This window comes from Lineus longissimus, chromosome 2 (genome assembly GCF_910592395.1).
Source record: "Lineus longissimus chromosome 2, tnLinLong1.2, whole genome shotgun sequence".
Lineage (NCBI taxonomy): Eukaryota > Metazoa > Nemertea > Pilidiophora > Heteronemertea > Lineidae > Lineus > Lineus longissimus.
The window spans coordinates 22,279,907-22,297,081 of NC_088309.1; the positions used below are offsets into that span (position 1 = coordinate 22,279,907).

The 17,175-nt window shown below is 38.9% G+C and overlaps 2 protein-coding genes across 7 annotated transcripts; one reads left to right on the forward strand and one right to left on the reverse strand.

Moving 5' to 3' along the window:
* Positions 1-37: 37 nt before the first annotated feature.
* LOC135482980 (E3 ubiquitin-protein ligase BRE1B-like) lies at positions 38-9,383 on the forward strand. 6 transcript variants are annotated; one of them, XM_064763463.1, is made up of 19 exons: positions 38-168; positions 674-924; positions 1,187-1,354; positions 1,527-1,596; positions 1,897-2,193; positions 3,261-3,424; positions 3,655-3,864; positions 4,429-4,554; positions 4,730-4,903; positions 5,040-5,175; positions 5,418-5,539; positions 5,721-5,977; positions 6,064-6,148; positions 6,820-7,014; positions 7,270-7,398; positions 7,722-7,894; positions 8,168-8,345; positions 8,511-8,612; positions 8,744-9,383. In XM_064763463.1, exons 2-19 carry the CDS (start codon positions 727-729, stop codon positions 8,921-8,923), a joined length of 2,964 nt encoding a protein of 987 aa, XP_064619533.1. In that variant the 5' UTR covers positions 38-168; positions 674-726; the 3' UTR covers positions 8,924-9,383. The 6 variants fall into 6 exon arrangements, with proteins under 6 accessions (XP_064619533.1, XP_064619536.1, XP_064619535.1 ...); XM_064763466.1 differs by having other exon boundaries at positions 6,832-7,014; XM_064763465.1 differs by having other exon boundaries at positions 3,655-3,855.
* A 1,090-nt stretch (positions 9,384-10,473) lies between these two features.
* LOC135483785 (tectonic-like complex member MKS1) lies at positions 10,474-17,140 on the reverse strand. Its single transcript, XM_064764824.1, has 17 exons — positions 17,062-17,140; positions 16,466-16,616; positions 16,051-16,133; positions 15,599-15,665; positions 15,103-15,206; positions 14,715-14,846; positions 14,424-14,554; positions 14,090-14,172; positions 13,889-13,945; positions 13,610-13,652; positions 13,273-13,335; positions 13,014-13,084; positions 12,769-12,847; positions 12,373-12,480; positions 12,049-12,182; positions 11,755-11,897; positions 10,474-11,082 (listed from the first exon to the last, which is right to left on the reverse strand). Exons 1-17 carry the CDS (start codon positions 17,136-17,138, stop codon positions 10,869-10,871), a joined length of 1,740 nt encoding a protein of 579 aa, XP_064620894.1. The 5' UTR covers positions 17,139-17,140; the 3' UTR covers positions 10,474-10,868.
* Between the last annotated feature and the right edge of the window lie 35 nt (positions 17,141-17,175).

A 17,175-nucleotide genomic window follows, 5' to 3' on the forward strand; every position in this document is an offset into this window, starting at 1 on the left:
TTCCCGACATTAACCGATTGTTGCCGACTCTTCGACAATTTGCTTTTCTGAAATATATGAAGAATTCTCATTTCGCAACTTATTAATGCCCTGTACAAAAGATGTTGATGCCGTCTATCGAACGCTCTATATCGTGTGTTTAGCCTACTTTGCGCTGATTAATGAAGTGTATAGTATCTTCTACCTTGTTTATCATTTCAGTTTGTATTTTGGAATGTTTTACCTACCGTACAAGTCGAAGGCCGGCTTACAGTGCAGTGCAGTGCATTCCCCGTGCATTTCAATGTATTGTAGCCCTATGGTGAATGGGTAATGCACTGCCTAGTTTAGTTGATGGACTAGACTAGACTAGGCCTATACCAAAATCATGAAATGCAGGATGTCCATTGTCTGGCGTCTTTTACCTTGAAGGTCTAGTGTAAAGATGGTTTGTTGGTCCAATCCTAGGTGGTACTGGCGTATCTCACTATCTGGCAAAGGACCATTGCCGCATTGCCATTGGCATTCATGCCTATAGGCATAATCAGTAGGCCATGTCAAGAGCGTGGTGGGGTACCGGTGTGTCACCTCTGGTTGACAAAAAAGCTGCAGGTCCTACTTAGCAAAAGAGCGGTTCATCATTAGTTCACGTTCTTGGAGCTGGAAAGTCTTTAATTTTGCATTTATTTTTCAGTTCCCAATGACAAGGTAACTAACTACCAGTACTGATCGACTTGAACTTTGGCAATGTCATCCACACCGGGTAACACAACCCCTGGACCCAGCACCAGCAACTCTAGCACAACGAATGAAAACAGTAATAATGGAAACAATGGTGGCACCAAGCGCAACCTTGATACAACACCGACTACACCCAGTGGGCCACCAACCAAGAAAAAGGTTCTTACATACTGTGATGTCAAGATGGGGCCTGTCCATTCCCTAGTAAGTTTAACTCTGGTGAAGAACTTATAAGTCTTGAACTCGTTTCACAGTTTGTTATCTATAGTGCTGTCTTTTTACCTTAAAATGAGCCATTTGATGAAACAGGCCAGGTCCTTATGTAGGGGGAAGTTCAGGGAATAGCCAGACAGCAAATCAGGACATATTTTTAATAAACATGTATGATGTAAGACACATGTGCTGTCGTCAAAAGCTAAAAAGAAGAAGATTTAAAACTTAAACTCTGCTTCTATCTGTTTTCTAGGAGGAAATGGACATGAAGGTGTTGCTTTTCCAAAATAAGAAGCTGAGTGAGAAGATAGAACAGAGAAGGAAAGCTGAGGAGGAGTTGCGTAAACGTATTGAGCAGCTTGAGAAACGACAGACGACAGATGATGCTGTTCTGTGTATAGTTAACAGATACTGGAATCAGGTAGGGTGCTGTAATTTCAACTCATTGTCCAATTGAAAGCAATCTCACTGACTACAGTGTCAGCTGAATAAAATATCACTGTAATACTAACATCAATCTTAAAAATCACTTTCGCATTAGACTTCAGCCTTTCCTTGCTCTAAATAACTCTTGATTTATCTTGTCACTTCAGCTGGATGAGGATGTCCGTGTCTTACTACAGAGGTTTGATGCAGAGACAGCCGATGAAAATGAAAATGAGAGTGAGTTTTTCTCTTTTTGGGAGTCAATCCTGGATTAGAAATGAGCACTTCTTGTTATTCATTGTAATTTGATCAGAGTGCTGGTGTGACTTCACCCTAGATTATTCGTATATGGTAATGTGACATTGATTCAAAAGCAAGGGCGAGTGTGGGGACTGCCCTCATGTGCAGATCTTTGTGTCTGACTTACATGTAATCAATTTGACTTTTGTCTACACAATAATCATTAGTAATGGCTGAGTCAAATGTCTTTCAACATCCACTTGGCCAAATGTTGATATCATATCTTTTATCTTCTAGATCAAAGTGAAGCCATCACATCATTCCTTACTCAGCTTTCAACCTGGGATAAACATGAAATCGAAGAGTCACTTCATCGCCGAGTTGAGTTGTCAAAACGTGCTATCGGAAAACTCCTGCTGGCTTTCGACAGGCTCTTGCAAAGGAACGAGAGACTACGGAAGGCAATGTATGGGGAAGACACAAATAAAGATCTGACAGATTCGTTGACAGAAAAGAAGGACGATATGGAAACGGAAGGTGAGGGTCGTGAACGCTCGCTAGGGGACAATGATCCTGACAGAGAGGGGGACATTGGTATGTATGCTGCTATTTTTTGGAGCGGCTGGAATTTTGTTGTATATGGTATTGGTGTGTAGCTGTTGTGAGTATGATTGATTGGTGGAAAAGGTACTGTTACCATTGATATTGGTAAAATGGGACGATTTGTTGTGCAATGCAGATAGAGGAGAGGATTTTTTAATTTGATTCGGTAGACAGCGTTTTTCTTCATTTGAGGCAAGATGGTGTTTGGGAAATTCTGTTGCATGTTGTTGTCACACCAGCACGGTGAGATGTGTTGTATTGGACAGTTGTTGCTCCTAGAACTGCTAATTTGTGGATTTATTTGGTTGAATTTTGTGTGATTTGAATATGATGTTCACTGTATAGTGAGCGCTTTTGAACATTGTATGCAGTGGGAAAGGCGCTATATAAAAGTTAATTTCATTCATTCATTCATTCATTCATTCATTCATAGTCCACCAAGTGATCATTTATGCTAAAGGGAACCACTGAAGACTTTGTCAAACGAATTCTAAATATTTCTCAATTGTTTTTCTTGTGTACCTTCCCAAAAGAGGCACTTTATAGCAGAAATTCACTTGTGTAGGTTTGCTGTCACTGTCAGTGTACTCCCTTTGTGCCAAAAGGTCTCCTGTGTTGTATTACAGAAGTAATGTACATTAAAGTGTGAGAGCACTACTAGATTCCCCGTACCCTTTTCTGTGTCTGTTAGTCATAGTGTTGAATGTGATGATGTTGAACATGTGTTGGCCTTTGCACATCCCTTCATTGTTTCTCATTGACTGTCATGTAACTGCGATAGTAATTGTTTGGAGAAACCGAAATTCTGAAAACTTTAGGTTAATGACTGCTGAAAATCGAGATATACAGCTGTAGAAAGGTGACATACATAGGTGCTGTACTCCTACCTTACCTTCATCATAGCTTTTTGAGATTGTCTTGTTAAAACAATCCTACACCTATCAAAGTTCAACACTTTACCGGTTTCAATAAGTAAGCTCATGAAAAGAATTCAAAAGGTTCCAAGATGTAAATGTCTCATGTGTCCTTGACCTTATGACATGTCCTTGACCTTTTAGATGAGAAGCAGGATCAAGAGAAGTTAGAGAAGGATGAACCGGAGGATGAATTCAACCTTGATGAAGCTGTCAAAGATGAGATGAAGGAACTGCAAGTTGAAAATAAACGTCTGCACAACTTGATCACAGAGTTGCATGAATTCAAGCATAACAACTCCCTCAAGGTCTGTTTTTGTTCTAGTTGTTGAAAAATCGAATAAAATTATGTGAACAACAGTTTAGCCTGTGTTATTAACTAAGGGAAAGTTAAGTTATTAAGAAAAGAATACAGAGATATTTCAGTCTGTGTTCTAGTCCTGTACGTTTTCAGAATCTTTATTATTGTGGGAGTGTGTCGAGAAATTGCCAGAATCCTATGTCTCGTGTGGAAAAAAAAATATTTTTATCACTTCAGCAAAAAGAATACCAGGAGAAGCTCTCGGCTGCCGAAACTGAAGTTGATGAACTGCGCAATAAGACAGATGATCTTGAGTATGATCTGGGTTGTGCCAAGGAGAAAATTGTGAAGTTAGAGAAAGAACTCTCTGAAGATGTAAAACTCCATCCCCATGGAAATTTCTTCACTGGTCCGCCGACTTGTGAAACTAAGGGAAAGGCAAGTCCGGTAAATATTGTCTCGTAAACACGTTTTGTTTGCTTTTGCTTTTGTATATGTGATTGATAAAGACATAGGCCTACTAACGCTTCAAGTTGAGATGTAATTGTTGATACTGGCAGGCCTTGACTTGTTGTCCATGTGTATAAGATGAATAACTAGTGATTTGTATGTCCGTGTTGCATGGCTGGAAAAAAGAGATTGCATGATTCTTGTTTATGTAGTGTATTAGTCATTGTTACTCTGTTGCTATTGAAGCCAAGTTCTTGCTCCAGGAAAAGTCCTGGTGGTGCGAATATGCTGTTGTACTACATGTTGTATGATTTTGAACTGCTCTGTTATGAAACACCTTGTCCACCGAATATGCAGGACACTGATTTCGAAGACTTGTCTCATTTCCAAAATCAAAACCCAAAGTGGTTTAAAACTTTTAGATAGCCTGAAGTTGACCAGCTTACCAAAGCTTTCACAGTAATCTAACTGCTTTGTCTATCTTTTGACATTGGTTTTGTTCCGAAATTGGGCATTTGTATTCAGTGTTTGTCACTAATGTGTTACATTCACCTCTTCTAGTTTAATGAACTTATGGGTGAATTGGAGGACCAGCGGGAAATGGCTCAAAATCGTCTTTCTGAACTTGAGAAATTGCAGCAGGACCATCAAGACTCACTGAAGGAGATTGAAAAGCTAAAGATGGATGTAAGTCATAAAACTATGTTGTAGAAAAACCAATTGTTTATATTACATTAAAACAGGCAGGCAAACGTCATGTCAACAAATCATGTCAGTAGTTTGTATAATAGTTGTTATGAATTGGAGTGATTCGCTTTGGTTTATCTAAAGAAATTTCAGCTTTTTTTCTTCTCCACTTCAGCTCCAGTCTCTACCAGATTCTGTAATTCTTGGTACTACGGAGTACAAGTGTTTACAGGCGCAGTTCTCGGTGTTATACAATGAGAGCATGCAGATGAGGAACCAGTTAGAAGAGTCAAGAAATCTGCTTCAAACGAGTAAAAATGCTCACCTCCGGCACATTGAACAGATGGAGGTGGGTATAATTGTTGTAATCACATTTTTCGGGTCATAAGTCTTGTTAATTGCTTTTGAGATTGACCGTTGGTCAGATAATCGCTGTTATCATTCATATAGTTCCCATAACTAATCTAAACCACATTTTGTTTCAGAGTGATGAGCTAGCCTGTCAGAAAAAGTTACGTACAGAAGTCATGCAGTTGGAGGACACATTGTCCCAAGTGAGAAAGGAGTATGAAATGTTGAGAATTGAATTCGAGCAGACGTTAGCTGCCAATGAGCAGACAGGTGAGTTGCTTTTGTTTACATGAACTGAATTCTGTAGAGAGAAGAAATACAATGGAGGCCTGTGGCTTTCTTTGCACATTAAAACAGTCACTTCCGCTTTGATGATGTGTTATCAGGAGCTGTCTTTCTCCTCCATAGTGCTGACCATGCTGTTGAGAACACACATTTGTGCCAGTGAGTTGTTAAGTTTACATTGTCAACAGGCATTTGTCGGAAGATTTGAATCTTTATATATATTTCAGGTCCAATTAATAGAGAAATGAGGAATTTGATTACAAGCCTGCAGAACCACAATCATCAGTTGAAGGGTGAGGTCGGCAGGTACAAGAGGAAGCTAAGAGAAGGTGCTATAGAAATAAATAAAGTAAGTATTAACTTCTCAAAGAGATATTTTATTTTCTGAAAAGTCTTTATTGTTAAACTATGAGAAACGAGATTTGGAAATAGCAGTAACAGGTGTGTCAGGACCTGTGCTTCATTTCAGGTTTGGTACTATTCACCACACCAGCAAAGAGTTTTTATTTTGTGCTTTCTTTGTTTCTTAGCTGAAAGCTGAAAATCATCAGAACGAACCTAAAGTTGAGAAAAAGTCTGAGTCGGAAAGTGATTCTGCAATGCCAGTGAAACAGGAGGAGCCACCAGTGCCGATACATGTAAAGAAAGAGCCGGAAGAGGAACCAATCGAAAAGGAGAAAGAGGAGAAGGTGCGCCCAATCAAGGAGCGGCGAAAAACGCCCCGTGAGGACGATATGAGTCGCATGTCAGAGTCGGAGACTTTGAAGGATTTGAAACAACAATTAAAGTGAGTTGATAACAGTAACATTCCACTACTGTGAACAGGGACCATTCTTGATAAGATTCAAAATATTGACTTTTTTACTTTGTTAGGAAATCTCAAGATAGCCAGAAAGAGATGAAGCTGTTACTGGACATGTATAAGAGCGCTCCAAAAGACCAAAGAGACAAAGTCCAGGTGAGTTGAGCTTTCTATATCCTCAGAACAAGATCATTTGCTAAGGTAGTTTTCAAGAACATTACTACAGCCATTTAAAGTTAAGCACAGATTCGTTAATCAGAATTTATAAGTTGAATTTTCCTATCATTTGAATTCATTTAAGTTAGTTAAGTGCTATTAGCTATCAAATGTCATCAGTCATTCTCTTGTGAAATGTAAGAGACTATTCTTAATTTCAGTGTTGTAGTTGTGTAGATGTAGTCAGTTGTCAGTTATATTGGGTGTTGGTTTGAGTCATTTTATTTCAGTTTGGTCGAGCTTAATATGAAGGAGCAGCCAGGATATGTTGTCATGATTGATTCCAGTTCTTTTTCAGTGAGGGCTGTCTCTTAAGCAAACACAAATAGTAAATCAAAAGATCTTTTGGGCAAGAAACGCATGAATTAACAAACAAAGTTATGGATTCCTTGGTGTGATGCAGTACAGTTTGGAGTATGAAATCAGATTTCAGAATGAGTTGAATTTTCGGCAAGTTTTGAACCAGTATTAGCTACTCATGAAAGTCTGAGTGTAACAATTTTGAAGGTCTTTGATTTGCTGGCAATGTTTGAATTTGAGGCAAGCCTTTAGGTGTACATGCAGCTGAAAAGGTTTGGCACCATTCTATTCCATACTATCTAATTATCTAGCTTCAATTCCAGTTAATGTCAGCAGAGAAGAAAGCTAGGCAGGAAATCGATGATTTAAAAAGTTGCATACAGAAAATGCGTGAGAATGAGAGAAAGGAGAAGAGGAAGTTAGCGGATGAAGATGCAATTAGGAAGATCAAGAAGATGGAAGAAACTATAAATGACCTTCAGAAGAAGTTAGACGCCCAAAAACAGGTATGGTTTTTTCTGTGACATTTATTTTCGCCAGGCCTGTATGAAAGCACTTTACAACAATCGATGGTATCATAGGTCACCACGGAGGTACTCTGGGGTATCAAAGAACTGCCCATCCAGCACCACTTGACTTGCCTGAGTGGACCCTTGAGAAAATCCATAAACTATAATTATTCCATTCCAATGTATTTTACCTGTAGTAACTATGCACATTTGTTGTTACTATACAGAACATTACCTTTCTTGAAACTGCAGGAAGAAGAAGCCTTGCTGAATGAGATGGAGGTGACGGGTCAAGCATTTGAAGACATGCAGGAACAGAACATTAGGCTCTTACAGCAGTTACGAGAAAAGGATGATGCTAATTTCAAGCTTATGTCAGAGGTATTTTACCCATTTATTTAAGTTTCGTTAGTACAGTACTATTTGTGTGATTGTTGCGCGTGTTTGAGTTGGATCGGTTTCTATTGAAGATACATGTATATTGGTTATTGTCAAATATACCATTGAGACCAGAGTGGCAAATTTTGACTTTGATTCGCCAGTGTCAGAATTTGTGGAATTGGTCACCAACCATTGATAGAAAGTGACGTCATTTCTGACGTCTCGCTGCCATTGCATCTCAGAAAACGACTGTAATAAGGGGGCAGTTTATCTTGATTTAGCCAAATATGAAGTACCTACTCAATGGTGTTTCCTTCTTTCAGCGAATTAAGTCAAATCAAATTCATAAGTTATTACGGGAAGAGAAGGAAGTGCTAGCCGAACAGGTGGCCACATTACAATCCCAAGTCGAAGCTCAGAATTTAGTCGTCAGGAAACTCGAGGAGAAGGAACGAATATTACAGAATAATTTAGCTACGGTTGAAAAAGAGTTAAAGTAAGTATAAAATGGCTTTCATAGGATCCCACCCTTCTATACAGGAAGCATGTACATGTAGCTAATACATGTACATGTGTGGCTGTCATCAGTGAGTGTATCCTGTCACTCCTAACCATTGTGTTGAAACTTAACAGCCTTTTATCTGTTGGCTGCCCAAGTTCCTATGTCTTCACATATTGAGGTATGTCACTTTACACCGTGCTCAGGAAATTTGGCTAAGGATAAAGGATTCGAATTTCATGTAAACACATTTCTTTGATTGTGTTTTAGTCTTCGTCAACAAGCGATGGAACTGCACAAGAGAAAGGCCATAGAGAGTGCTCAGTCTGCCGCCGACCTTAAGCTTCACCTCGATAAATACACTGCCCAATTACGTGATCTCCAGAACTCTGTCGCAGAAAAGACAGGAACTTTAGAGAAAGAATCCTTCAAATATAAAAGAATGCAGGTGAGAGGAACTTCTTCATACAAGAATTTTACAATTCTGTCAAGAAACATTATTGGTACTGTATTTGGAAGAGGGAAGTCAATTTGAGAATGAAGGCTTCTCTTTATGAGAGCATTTCTCAGGAAGGTTGTACAAAGGTTCTTATCTAACTTTGTTTGTTTTTAGGAGGAACAAGCCATATTAAGACGAAAATTAGAACGGCATAAAAAGATAGAACTTGCTGGTACAGCTGATGAGGTCTTGATGGAGGAAATCAAGGAATATAAGGTATGGCATATCGTAGCATTTCTGGTGTCTTTTGTTCTTTTACGATGGTTCCCACTGTACCGGTAGTTGAAAGCAAACTGTATTGTGTGTTTTCAAGAAAACCTTTTTAACTGCATGTTTTCTCTTTTTAGGAACAACTGACATGTCCTTCGTGTAAAGTAAAGAAAAAGGATGCTATACTTACCAAGTGTTTCCATGTGTTCTGCCTAGAATGTCTGCGGACCCGCTATGAGACGAGGCAACGAAAATGTCCCAAGTGCAATGCCGCGTTTGGAGCAAATGACTTTCATAGGATCTATTTGGACAATTGATCAATGTTAGGAGTTTGTCATGTCGGTTGTGTGCACAGAGGTTTTGTTCTTAAGCCATGGCATGGGTTCTGTTCATGGTTACTTTTTGGTCCTTTTGGTCCAGTTCTTTATTGGCCAAAGCGATAAAAGTGGAATCTTTTGGCAATCACACATGAGTAACCTATTTAGGGAGCATGTCAAAATTATCAGTGAAGCTGTGGGTGCATTACTGGACCAAGTCATGTCTGTTAATGTTATGTAAAATCTTTGTTGGAGGGTCCCTCATGTTTTCCTGAACTTGGTGAAAATGGGTTTGACAACAAGTTCAAATGGATAATGTATGATTGTTGTACATGTTACCTTGTTAATTGGTATGTGTAAACCCGGATGTGTCTGCGACACATCTTAATTGTAAGAAGGGAGCGTCAAGGAAGCCCTCAAGACTTCCTGATGGAGAAAATGAGAAATAAACTTGTTTTGTACTAAACTGTCTCCTTGTTTCTTTTCCAATGCTTACATCTTGAAAATCAATGAACTACCTTTGCCAGATCCATGAAATCTGTGATTGACCTCAACCACTCGGAATGTACATTGTAATAATTCCGATTGTCATTCAGTGAGTACAGGGCCACAGTAGTCACGCTTGACCTCTTCATGTAAGGGTTGAACGGAATGCATTCAATTCCTCCGACATAGCTCAGATGAGCTTTTCCCCTTCTACTTCTCTTACTTGTAAGAAGGGATCTTCCCTGGAGCTTCTGGTCAGTTATATCCCTTTGGGAATAAATGCCCCCCCCCCCAAAGGCACAATGCCACAATGTTCCAGGACATTCAATTGGTGCTAGATGACCCTTGTGCATGATGCTGTCTTATCAATTACCAAAGTCCTTCCAGTGCAGCTACTTGATTACATGTATGAGCCAGAAAGATTGTGATCCAAGTACATTGTACTACTAGTCTTCACTGCATTATGTTTTTCAACACGTCACATCCTCCGAGGTGCTTTTCAGTGTCACAAAGATGCCCAACCCTGATCTTGCCAAAATTGTCGGAAGTGCAGTGAAACAGTGGCAGAGCCAGAAGGTTCCCGGCCAGTGCCCCTCTGAACTTTCAACTGACCTGAAATGGCCTTGTGTGCCCCAGGATGTGCACTCCTTGGTTTCTGCAGGATTGAATGTAAACCGCTGAGGGACAGTACAGTTGTGGAGTATTAAGTTCTGTATACATGTAAGAACTCGCATTTTAATAGTCCGACGGAGCCCACAGCTCTTTTGTAGAGGTGTTCCATTGTTCCGTCCTTGTCCCTCATGTATGCAAAGGTCCATGTCAAATAAACGAGGTCGGCTGCATTGTGTATATGTAGGTGGGGCCAGTTTGCTTCTCAGCCTGAATGGCTGGGTGTCTTCTAAGTTTCATGATTAACTTCATGATTCTCATTCTCCCCATGTCACAACTCCAGCATGATTGGGACTCCAGGGGTCGTAAAATGTAAAATATGCAAGGAATATTCTGGTCACAAAACTCTCAGGTTCGAATACATGTCATTTGAAAGACTAATTTTGAACTATACAATGTATTTATTTAGTAAACATATCACATTACAGGTACATTTGGTACGACATGATAAACATGATACAGACTGTACATGGAAAAGCTAAATTCTACATTCCTGGGCAATTTTTATTTACAAACTAATTGTATATGAATATACGGTAAGAAATAACATTCTGCACTGAACATATTTACTATTGATGAGAGTACATTTCACATGACTTTCTCATAATGACTAACTCCATTTTTTTGGCACGATACAATGCAATCATTTTACATCACCTATCTGAAAAGTGAATACCCAACATCAAAAGATTCCCATTTTTCATCTGTGCTTCATTGAGATATTGAAAAAGCTCTGGTGAGAAAGTACATGTAGGCCAACTGACAGAAAGTTCATGACACAACAACTGCCTTATGCGTTTTCCCCTGCACCAACAGTACCAATAAGCAGTGTTGAATCTCTAGCATCGTTCATGGCATTCTCTTGCTCATCAATGTCTTTATCCTCATCATCTAACTTCAACTCTTTAAGATACTGCAAACTCTCACGTGTGGCCATCATCTTTTCCCTTGCCTTCTTGAAGGCATCTATCACGCCCATGATACTGTTTTGCGTTGCTTGGCCACTAGAAAGAAAATACCATAATTACAGAAAAATCACTTTCAATTTTAAAACAGGGCCTACTTGTTCGAAACAAGACATATCTAAAGGAGATAATGCAAGGTCAAGCTTTTAAAGTTTTTTTCCAGAGTTATCAAATTAGAACTTCAATCACTTCAATCACGAAATAGAGTGCTAAGTAAAGCAAGTGTGCTCAATACATGTCGCTCCATATCATTGTACACTTCAAACTAAACCTTTAGAAGCCAGTATTCGCAAAAATGAACATTAAAGGGTGTCAAACTTCCAAAAATTGAGAACTTAGTAAGTCAAATGAACGAGGAAGAATGAACAAAGTTTCATAACAATAAAAGGAAAATCAATGAACAAAAACAAAAATACATTGTAAGGAGATATTAACTACCCTTCGAAGAGATTTTTACAAACACACATGCGTCAACCTCTGGAATTGGAAGTTTAATAACTAGTGCCTCAGAAAATAGGGAAAAAATTAAGATGATATTTACAGAGGAAAGCCTAATACAAGGTTGGAACCAAGCAGCCAAAAAAGAAAGTATCGCTTTAAAAAAAAAATCAAATGGGTTGTTTGAAACGATGTATCATCATCTCTATGCTCCTTTGCCCTTGAAACCGTCAATGCTCAAATTCATTTGCAAACTCATGAAATGAAACTCACCCAAGTCTGTCGATGAGCGATCCAACTTTCTTCTTGGACAAGCTCTTGTCAACATTTGCTCGGGACTGTTGGATGGAATGCATGCGGATGGTCACTTCTCCCGTAGATTCTGTCTTGAATCCATACTTGCTCATCAACGTATCCTGGAATTGAAATTGTTGTAAAAGTCATTAACTGATAATGTCAAAGGTAGGTAACTTAACATCACTGGATTCACTGCAAATACCTTGCAACAGTTTTCATTCTTGCAGACTGGATGTTCATCGCAATATCACTTTAGGGGAGATCACTCACATTATGACCTGTTGGTGTGGATGCGTAAGTTGGGTCCTCTAGTTCTGGTGAGCCTCCAATAAAGAACCGCCTCAACTCAGGTATGACGGAATTTCCTACTGGTCGCCAGCAGTTGATTTTATGAAAGCTTCTCCCTGAAAAGTACAAATCAAGGACTAACTCTTTGCTTTCACAATTATCTGTCATGCTGTATTTACCAACTCACATCACTTTACGATCACTTATAACTGGATTGTACCATCATGATTTCAGCGTGCTCAGGGCATCTAGTCAAGTGTTATGGCAGATTGCTGAGCCATTTTCCCAGCTTAGTCCCGCTCTTACCTGGGCTTGAGGGCACCTGCTGATAAGCATAGCCTTCTGTCCTATACCTCTGCCAGTTGTCAATGGACAAGACCTCCATGTAGAAGGTCGGCCATGTTGGCATCAGATCTGAAACAGACGATTTAAAGGGGTCATGATAATGGTTTGGGAAATTGATGAAATTTTTTTCTCCAAACATATTTGATATTTCAATCTTGGCGTTGATGCCACTCAGTCAGTCGACAACATCTTGTTTTGCAAATATCTGGAGGCTGTTTTTAGTGTACCAACATTACAAGAGAAGAATCTGTCGTCAACATGGCTTCACCATGCAGTCCTAGCCTAGGCTACATTTTCCGGCCTCCCCTCCAAGGAATCGCAATCACATTTTAAGCCATTCATTTCAGGAATTAGTACCTCTGTTCAGTGGGTTCACTGTGTCGTTCTTGTAGAAGAGTTCAAAGTAGAATGGGAAACTAAAGAATGCAATATTGTCCTGGAAAAAAAGATGAAAAGACTGAGTAAGATTTCTTGCAATGTCCCTCCAAAACTTCTGACAATTCACACGTGATGATCAGTCATCTAATGCAGCAATTGCACAGAACACTGTACTGAATGCTATTTCTATACTCATCAGTTTTTTTATGAAAGTGGTGTCTTACCCTGCCTTCAATCTTTGTGGTACAGGTATGTGTAACCCCAGAGAGCTGTTCAGTTCCTGCTGCATACCAGTCTGAAAATTTGAATTGGCAATAACATATTTAAAGAAAATGGATTGAAAAATATGAAGAATAATGGAAACATCTGAATACACAAGAGAAAATAAAGACAATGGGCTGGAAGGCAAACTTGCCAACTACCCAGAAGATCTTTACAATGATAATTTGTGTTGAAGTTACATCTACTCTCTGCCATACTTACTTCTGGGTAGATCACAAAAGTAATGGATGTAAAGGTCGTCATATTCAAAATTCTTGGCAGACACTGAAACAAGAGATAATGGCTTTCAACAAAATGATATAGTTTATATGCTGCCCACCTACAAAGAGCTGATTGTATTTGCCAATGAGTCAAATTCAAAAGGGAGATATTTTTAATAGTCCATCTCAATACACAATAATTAACTGCCTTAAACAGGAGTCAAATTGCTTAGTAGACACCAGTAATCTGATTCAGAATTCTCATCTCAATGATTCATTCCAGAGATTTCCTTGCTCCATAATGATGCTAAGCAGTTAAAACTATGATTCACACTCACATATTTCGCCATATACTAGCACCCTCAGAACATCTGGTGGAGGCTGCGTGGGGAGAAAAGTTCCTGTTACATATATGTACATCATTTGAGAAGAAAAAAGCTTTCATCCTTGCATGATTTCACAACAAAGGAAACTGCTTCACTCTCAAAGCCAAAATGACTGAAGTAGGTTGGAGATGGTGAGAAATTTATACACCACTCTTATTCTGTGTTTAGCTTATTATCAAAATCTTCTATAACGTAGCCAGTCTTGATAAAATAAGAACTAACATTACTTACCATTTCAAACTCATTTCCAACAACTGATTGAAGGAAATCTGTATGTCTTGTGTACAACTGAAACAATAAAACATATTGATTTATTTTCTAAAACAAATATTTTCTCAAATTTTTTTTTAGGAGGCCAGACATTTTTCAAAAATTTTACAGAATATTTAGTGGTGATACATGTTTAATGTTCAAATTATGATAAATCCTCACCTCACGAAACATCTTTATTTCACGATTCTGTTCTTGACGATTCATTGTTCTTGACACATGATCTACGGTGTATTCAAACGCATCTGTAAACAAAGAGAGGTACATTGAAATGAGAGTGGAATCTTAACAATTTCTTTAACAAATTGCTGTGGTGTTGAATCAGTTATTGAATCTGAAACTCAGAAAGAATCCTCTTCTTAGAGTCTGTAGTGACACTGAAGTCCCAAAATATGAAGGTAACCAACTTGTCCTGAAAGATATTTCCTATTCTCTTCCCTTTACAAAGTTATTCTAACCAACCTCTCCCTGCCCCTCCCAAGATCACAATACAGACCTTTTCCTAGGCTCTGTGTTTCCACTCGATATGCCTTTCTTCCACGGTTGAAGTCAGGACTGACACTGACTACACCACTGTTGTCCACCTGAATTGTGCATAGAATAGCTTCATCATCTTCTGTTGCTACGCTGAGTAAAGAAAAAGAAAAGGTCATTCTAAGTCTTAAAGTGATCTTATCCTGGCCTTTAGTTGTGACTTGTCCTCACAAGACCAACCGGATGAATCGGAAAAAAAATGAGTGGCCACACACACCCCTTCGTTAAAGAGGAAAACTCTACACAGACTTACGCATCTTCTGGGCTAACGTCGGCCATAATATACATGGTTTTGACCGGTCGATTCACAATGTGGGTTTTCAGCTTCTTTTCTTCACTAGGGTCAGAATCAATCAGATTTGTCTTGGGAATAGGAGCCTTATCACTGGAAAAGAAAAAAGCATGTTTTGTGTTTTGAAGATCATGGCATGAGATTTTAACACAAATTGTCATGACGTCATCAAATATCTATGAACAGCAATTGAACTAAACTTCACTGAACACGGAGTTCAATCAGAAAAATATTCATGATAATTTCAATACTTGGAACAGACCATCCCATCTTGTGACCTTGCATTCCCCACTAGGAAAATATAAACAAATGTTCTCCACATTTTTGTGAAATATGGAATTCATCATACCTGTCCCGCCCTCTGCCAAAGTTTTTTCTCTTTCGCACTGTGGTAACTTTCTTAGCAAGAGCTGACTGCTCATCACTAACTGATGTAGTCATCTTGGGAATCATCTGAAACAATAGTCTTAGTGGTAACAATATGATACTTAAACACAGGCTCAATAAGTAAAATAGTTTCAGCTTCTATAAAAGTGGTTACTAACTTTGTACTTTTACAATGCTACCCTTACTGGCATGATATATTGCAAAGCTACCATCAGAATACAGGAGGTGGATGTGACAAAACGCAAAACTCAAGACTTCTCTACACACAGTTGTGTAAAGAGTAAGACAAGCCATGCACAAGCAGCTACAACAGCAAGACAGTTCAATAGTTGTGTGAAAAGCCAGTCAAAGGGCAGGTCCAACTCATAAGCTACAATGGAGCAACTGTTTTACAGAGCAGTTACTGTCAAATTTTCTGCCCCAACTATTTCAAGGATTGTTTTAAAATGCATTCTCACCTGTTCTTGAGCTGTGAAAGTGTCATGGTCTGTATAAGTAAACAATCGCTTTGTTGGTCTCTTGCTCCTGAATTCAAAATACCAGTGAGTCAATAATTGGGATGAAATAATGAACTTGGATATGAATGAGGTGAATCTAGAAGGAGCATAGTGCAATCACTCATGAACTCATTTTATCCAACATTTGTATCATGATCAGTGGTTTCTGAGTGAGCTCAACTACTCATCACAAAGGAAATGTTTCAACAAATGTACAGGCAACTGATTTTTGAACCTGATACATACAAAATACTATGCTGGCTCATTGAAAACAATCACTGTATTGCCCGTCCACTGCTTTATGCTCTACCTTCGAGCTATCAAGTTTCCTTTAAATTTGTGCTTACTTCAGGAATAACTTTATCAAGCATCAATTATGGCAAATATGAAAGTTCTTCTGAATGATAACCCACCTAAGATTTTTGACTTCTTTGTTATATTTTCTCTCCAGTACACCAGGACAATTGGCTTCATCAGTATACAAGATAACTTCTCTCTGAAAGTGAAATAAAAAGTAAAATAAAGTTATGAGTTGCAACAGAAAAAAGCTTAAATTTTGCATATAATTATTTTACACAATGTACAATGAAACTTCAGCAGGGTTGCAAGAAAAGTGGTGAAAAATTAATAATGATGTCATCTGAACCTCAACTGAGTTGCCAAGACGCAATGCCAATGAACTCCAAATGAATATGATAAATAAGCATGTCATCTGATGCTCAACAGAGTTGACAGGATGGAATGAATGCCAAATAAATAAACAAATGTAAGTGAGAAGAGTCTGAAGTTCTCAATGTTATTTGAACCTCATAGTTTAAGAACACGTACCTCACTGAAAACTTTCTCTTGCCATTCGAACACATATATCTCACCATCTTTCTTGCCACCAAAGTCAAGAGCACCAAAATCCTGTAGTCCACCTTGGTCAGTGGCAGCCTGTGGCACCATACTTGCTGAGGTCACCCGTTCTAAATTCACCCTGAAATATGAAAGTTACAGTTTAGAGAAAAAATCCTTTTGTGACCACACTGCCCTGCCTGGCGTCCTGCCCTGGCCTCCCTTCAATCACGGCTGGCATATGCAATTCACCAATTGCAATGCAACTTTCAATCATACACTACGTCTACAGGAACACGAACAGCGACTAGCCCATTTATCAATATCAGGGATGCGACAGTGAGAAACCTGCAAATCGAAATATCTGAAACATCATAAGGCCCCCATTATAACTGACATTGGCTCAGTTTTGAAAAATACAGATCATTTGATTATGACATAAATGGCTTCCCATAGATTTGGATTGAAATTTGGTTGTTTACATCTTATCTAATCGCGGTTTCTGAACCTCTTGGACAATTGATTCGCATAAAAATTGACACAACCGTTGCCGAGTGTATGATGATAAGTTATACGTGAATCAATACCGAATTCTTATGTTTTTGACGGGATCCCGGGACCGATAATATGCGGTCCCGTAGTCAGGGTCGTACAGGTCGGCCATTTTCAAACATTCCACAATTTAACCTCGCCCCATCCAA

Coding starts and splice junctions, on each gene's coding strand:
- LOC135482980 (XM_064763463.1), top strand. CDS start 727: ATGTCATCCACACCGGGTAACACAACCCCTGGACCCAGCACCAGCAAC. Junction 1,355..1,526: donor TTAACAGATACTGGAATCAG/GTAGGGTGCTGT, acceptor TTGTCACTTCAG/CTGGATGAGGATGTCCGTGT. Junction 8,613..8,743: donor AGGAAATCAAGGAATATAAG/GTATGGCATATC, acceptor TTCTCTTTTTAG/GAACAACTGACATGTCCTTC.
- LOC135483785 (XM_064764824.1), bottom strand. CDS start 17,138: ATGGCCGACCTGTACGACCCTGACTACGGGACCGCATATTATCGGTCC. Junction 15,666..16,050: donor AAAGAAGTCAAAAATCTTAG/GTGGGTTATCAT, acceptor TTTTGAATTCAG/GAGCAAGAGACCAACAAAGC. Junction 12,848..13,013: donor CCACAAAGATTGAAGGCAGG/GTAAGACACCAC, acceptor CTTTTTTTCCAG/GACAATATTGCATTCTTTAG.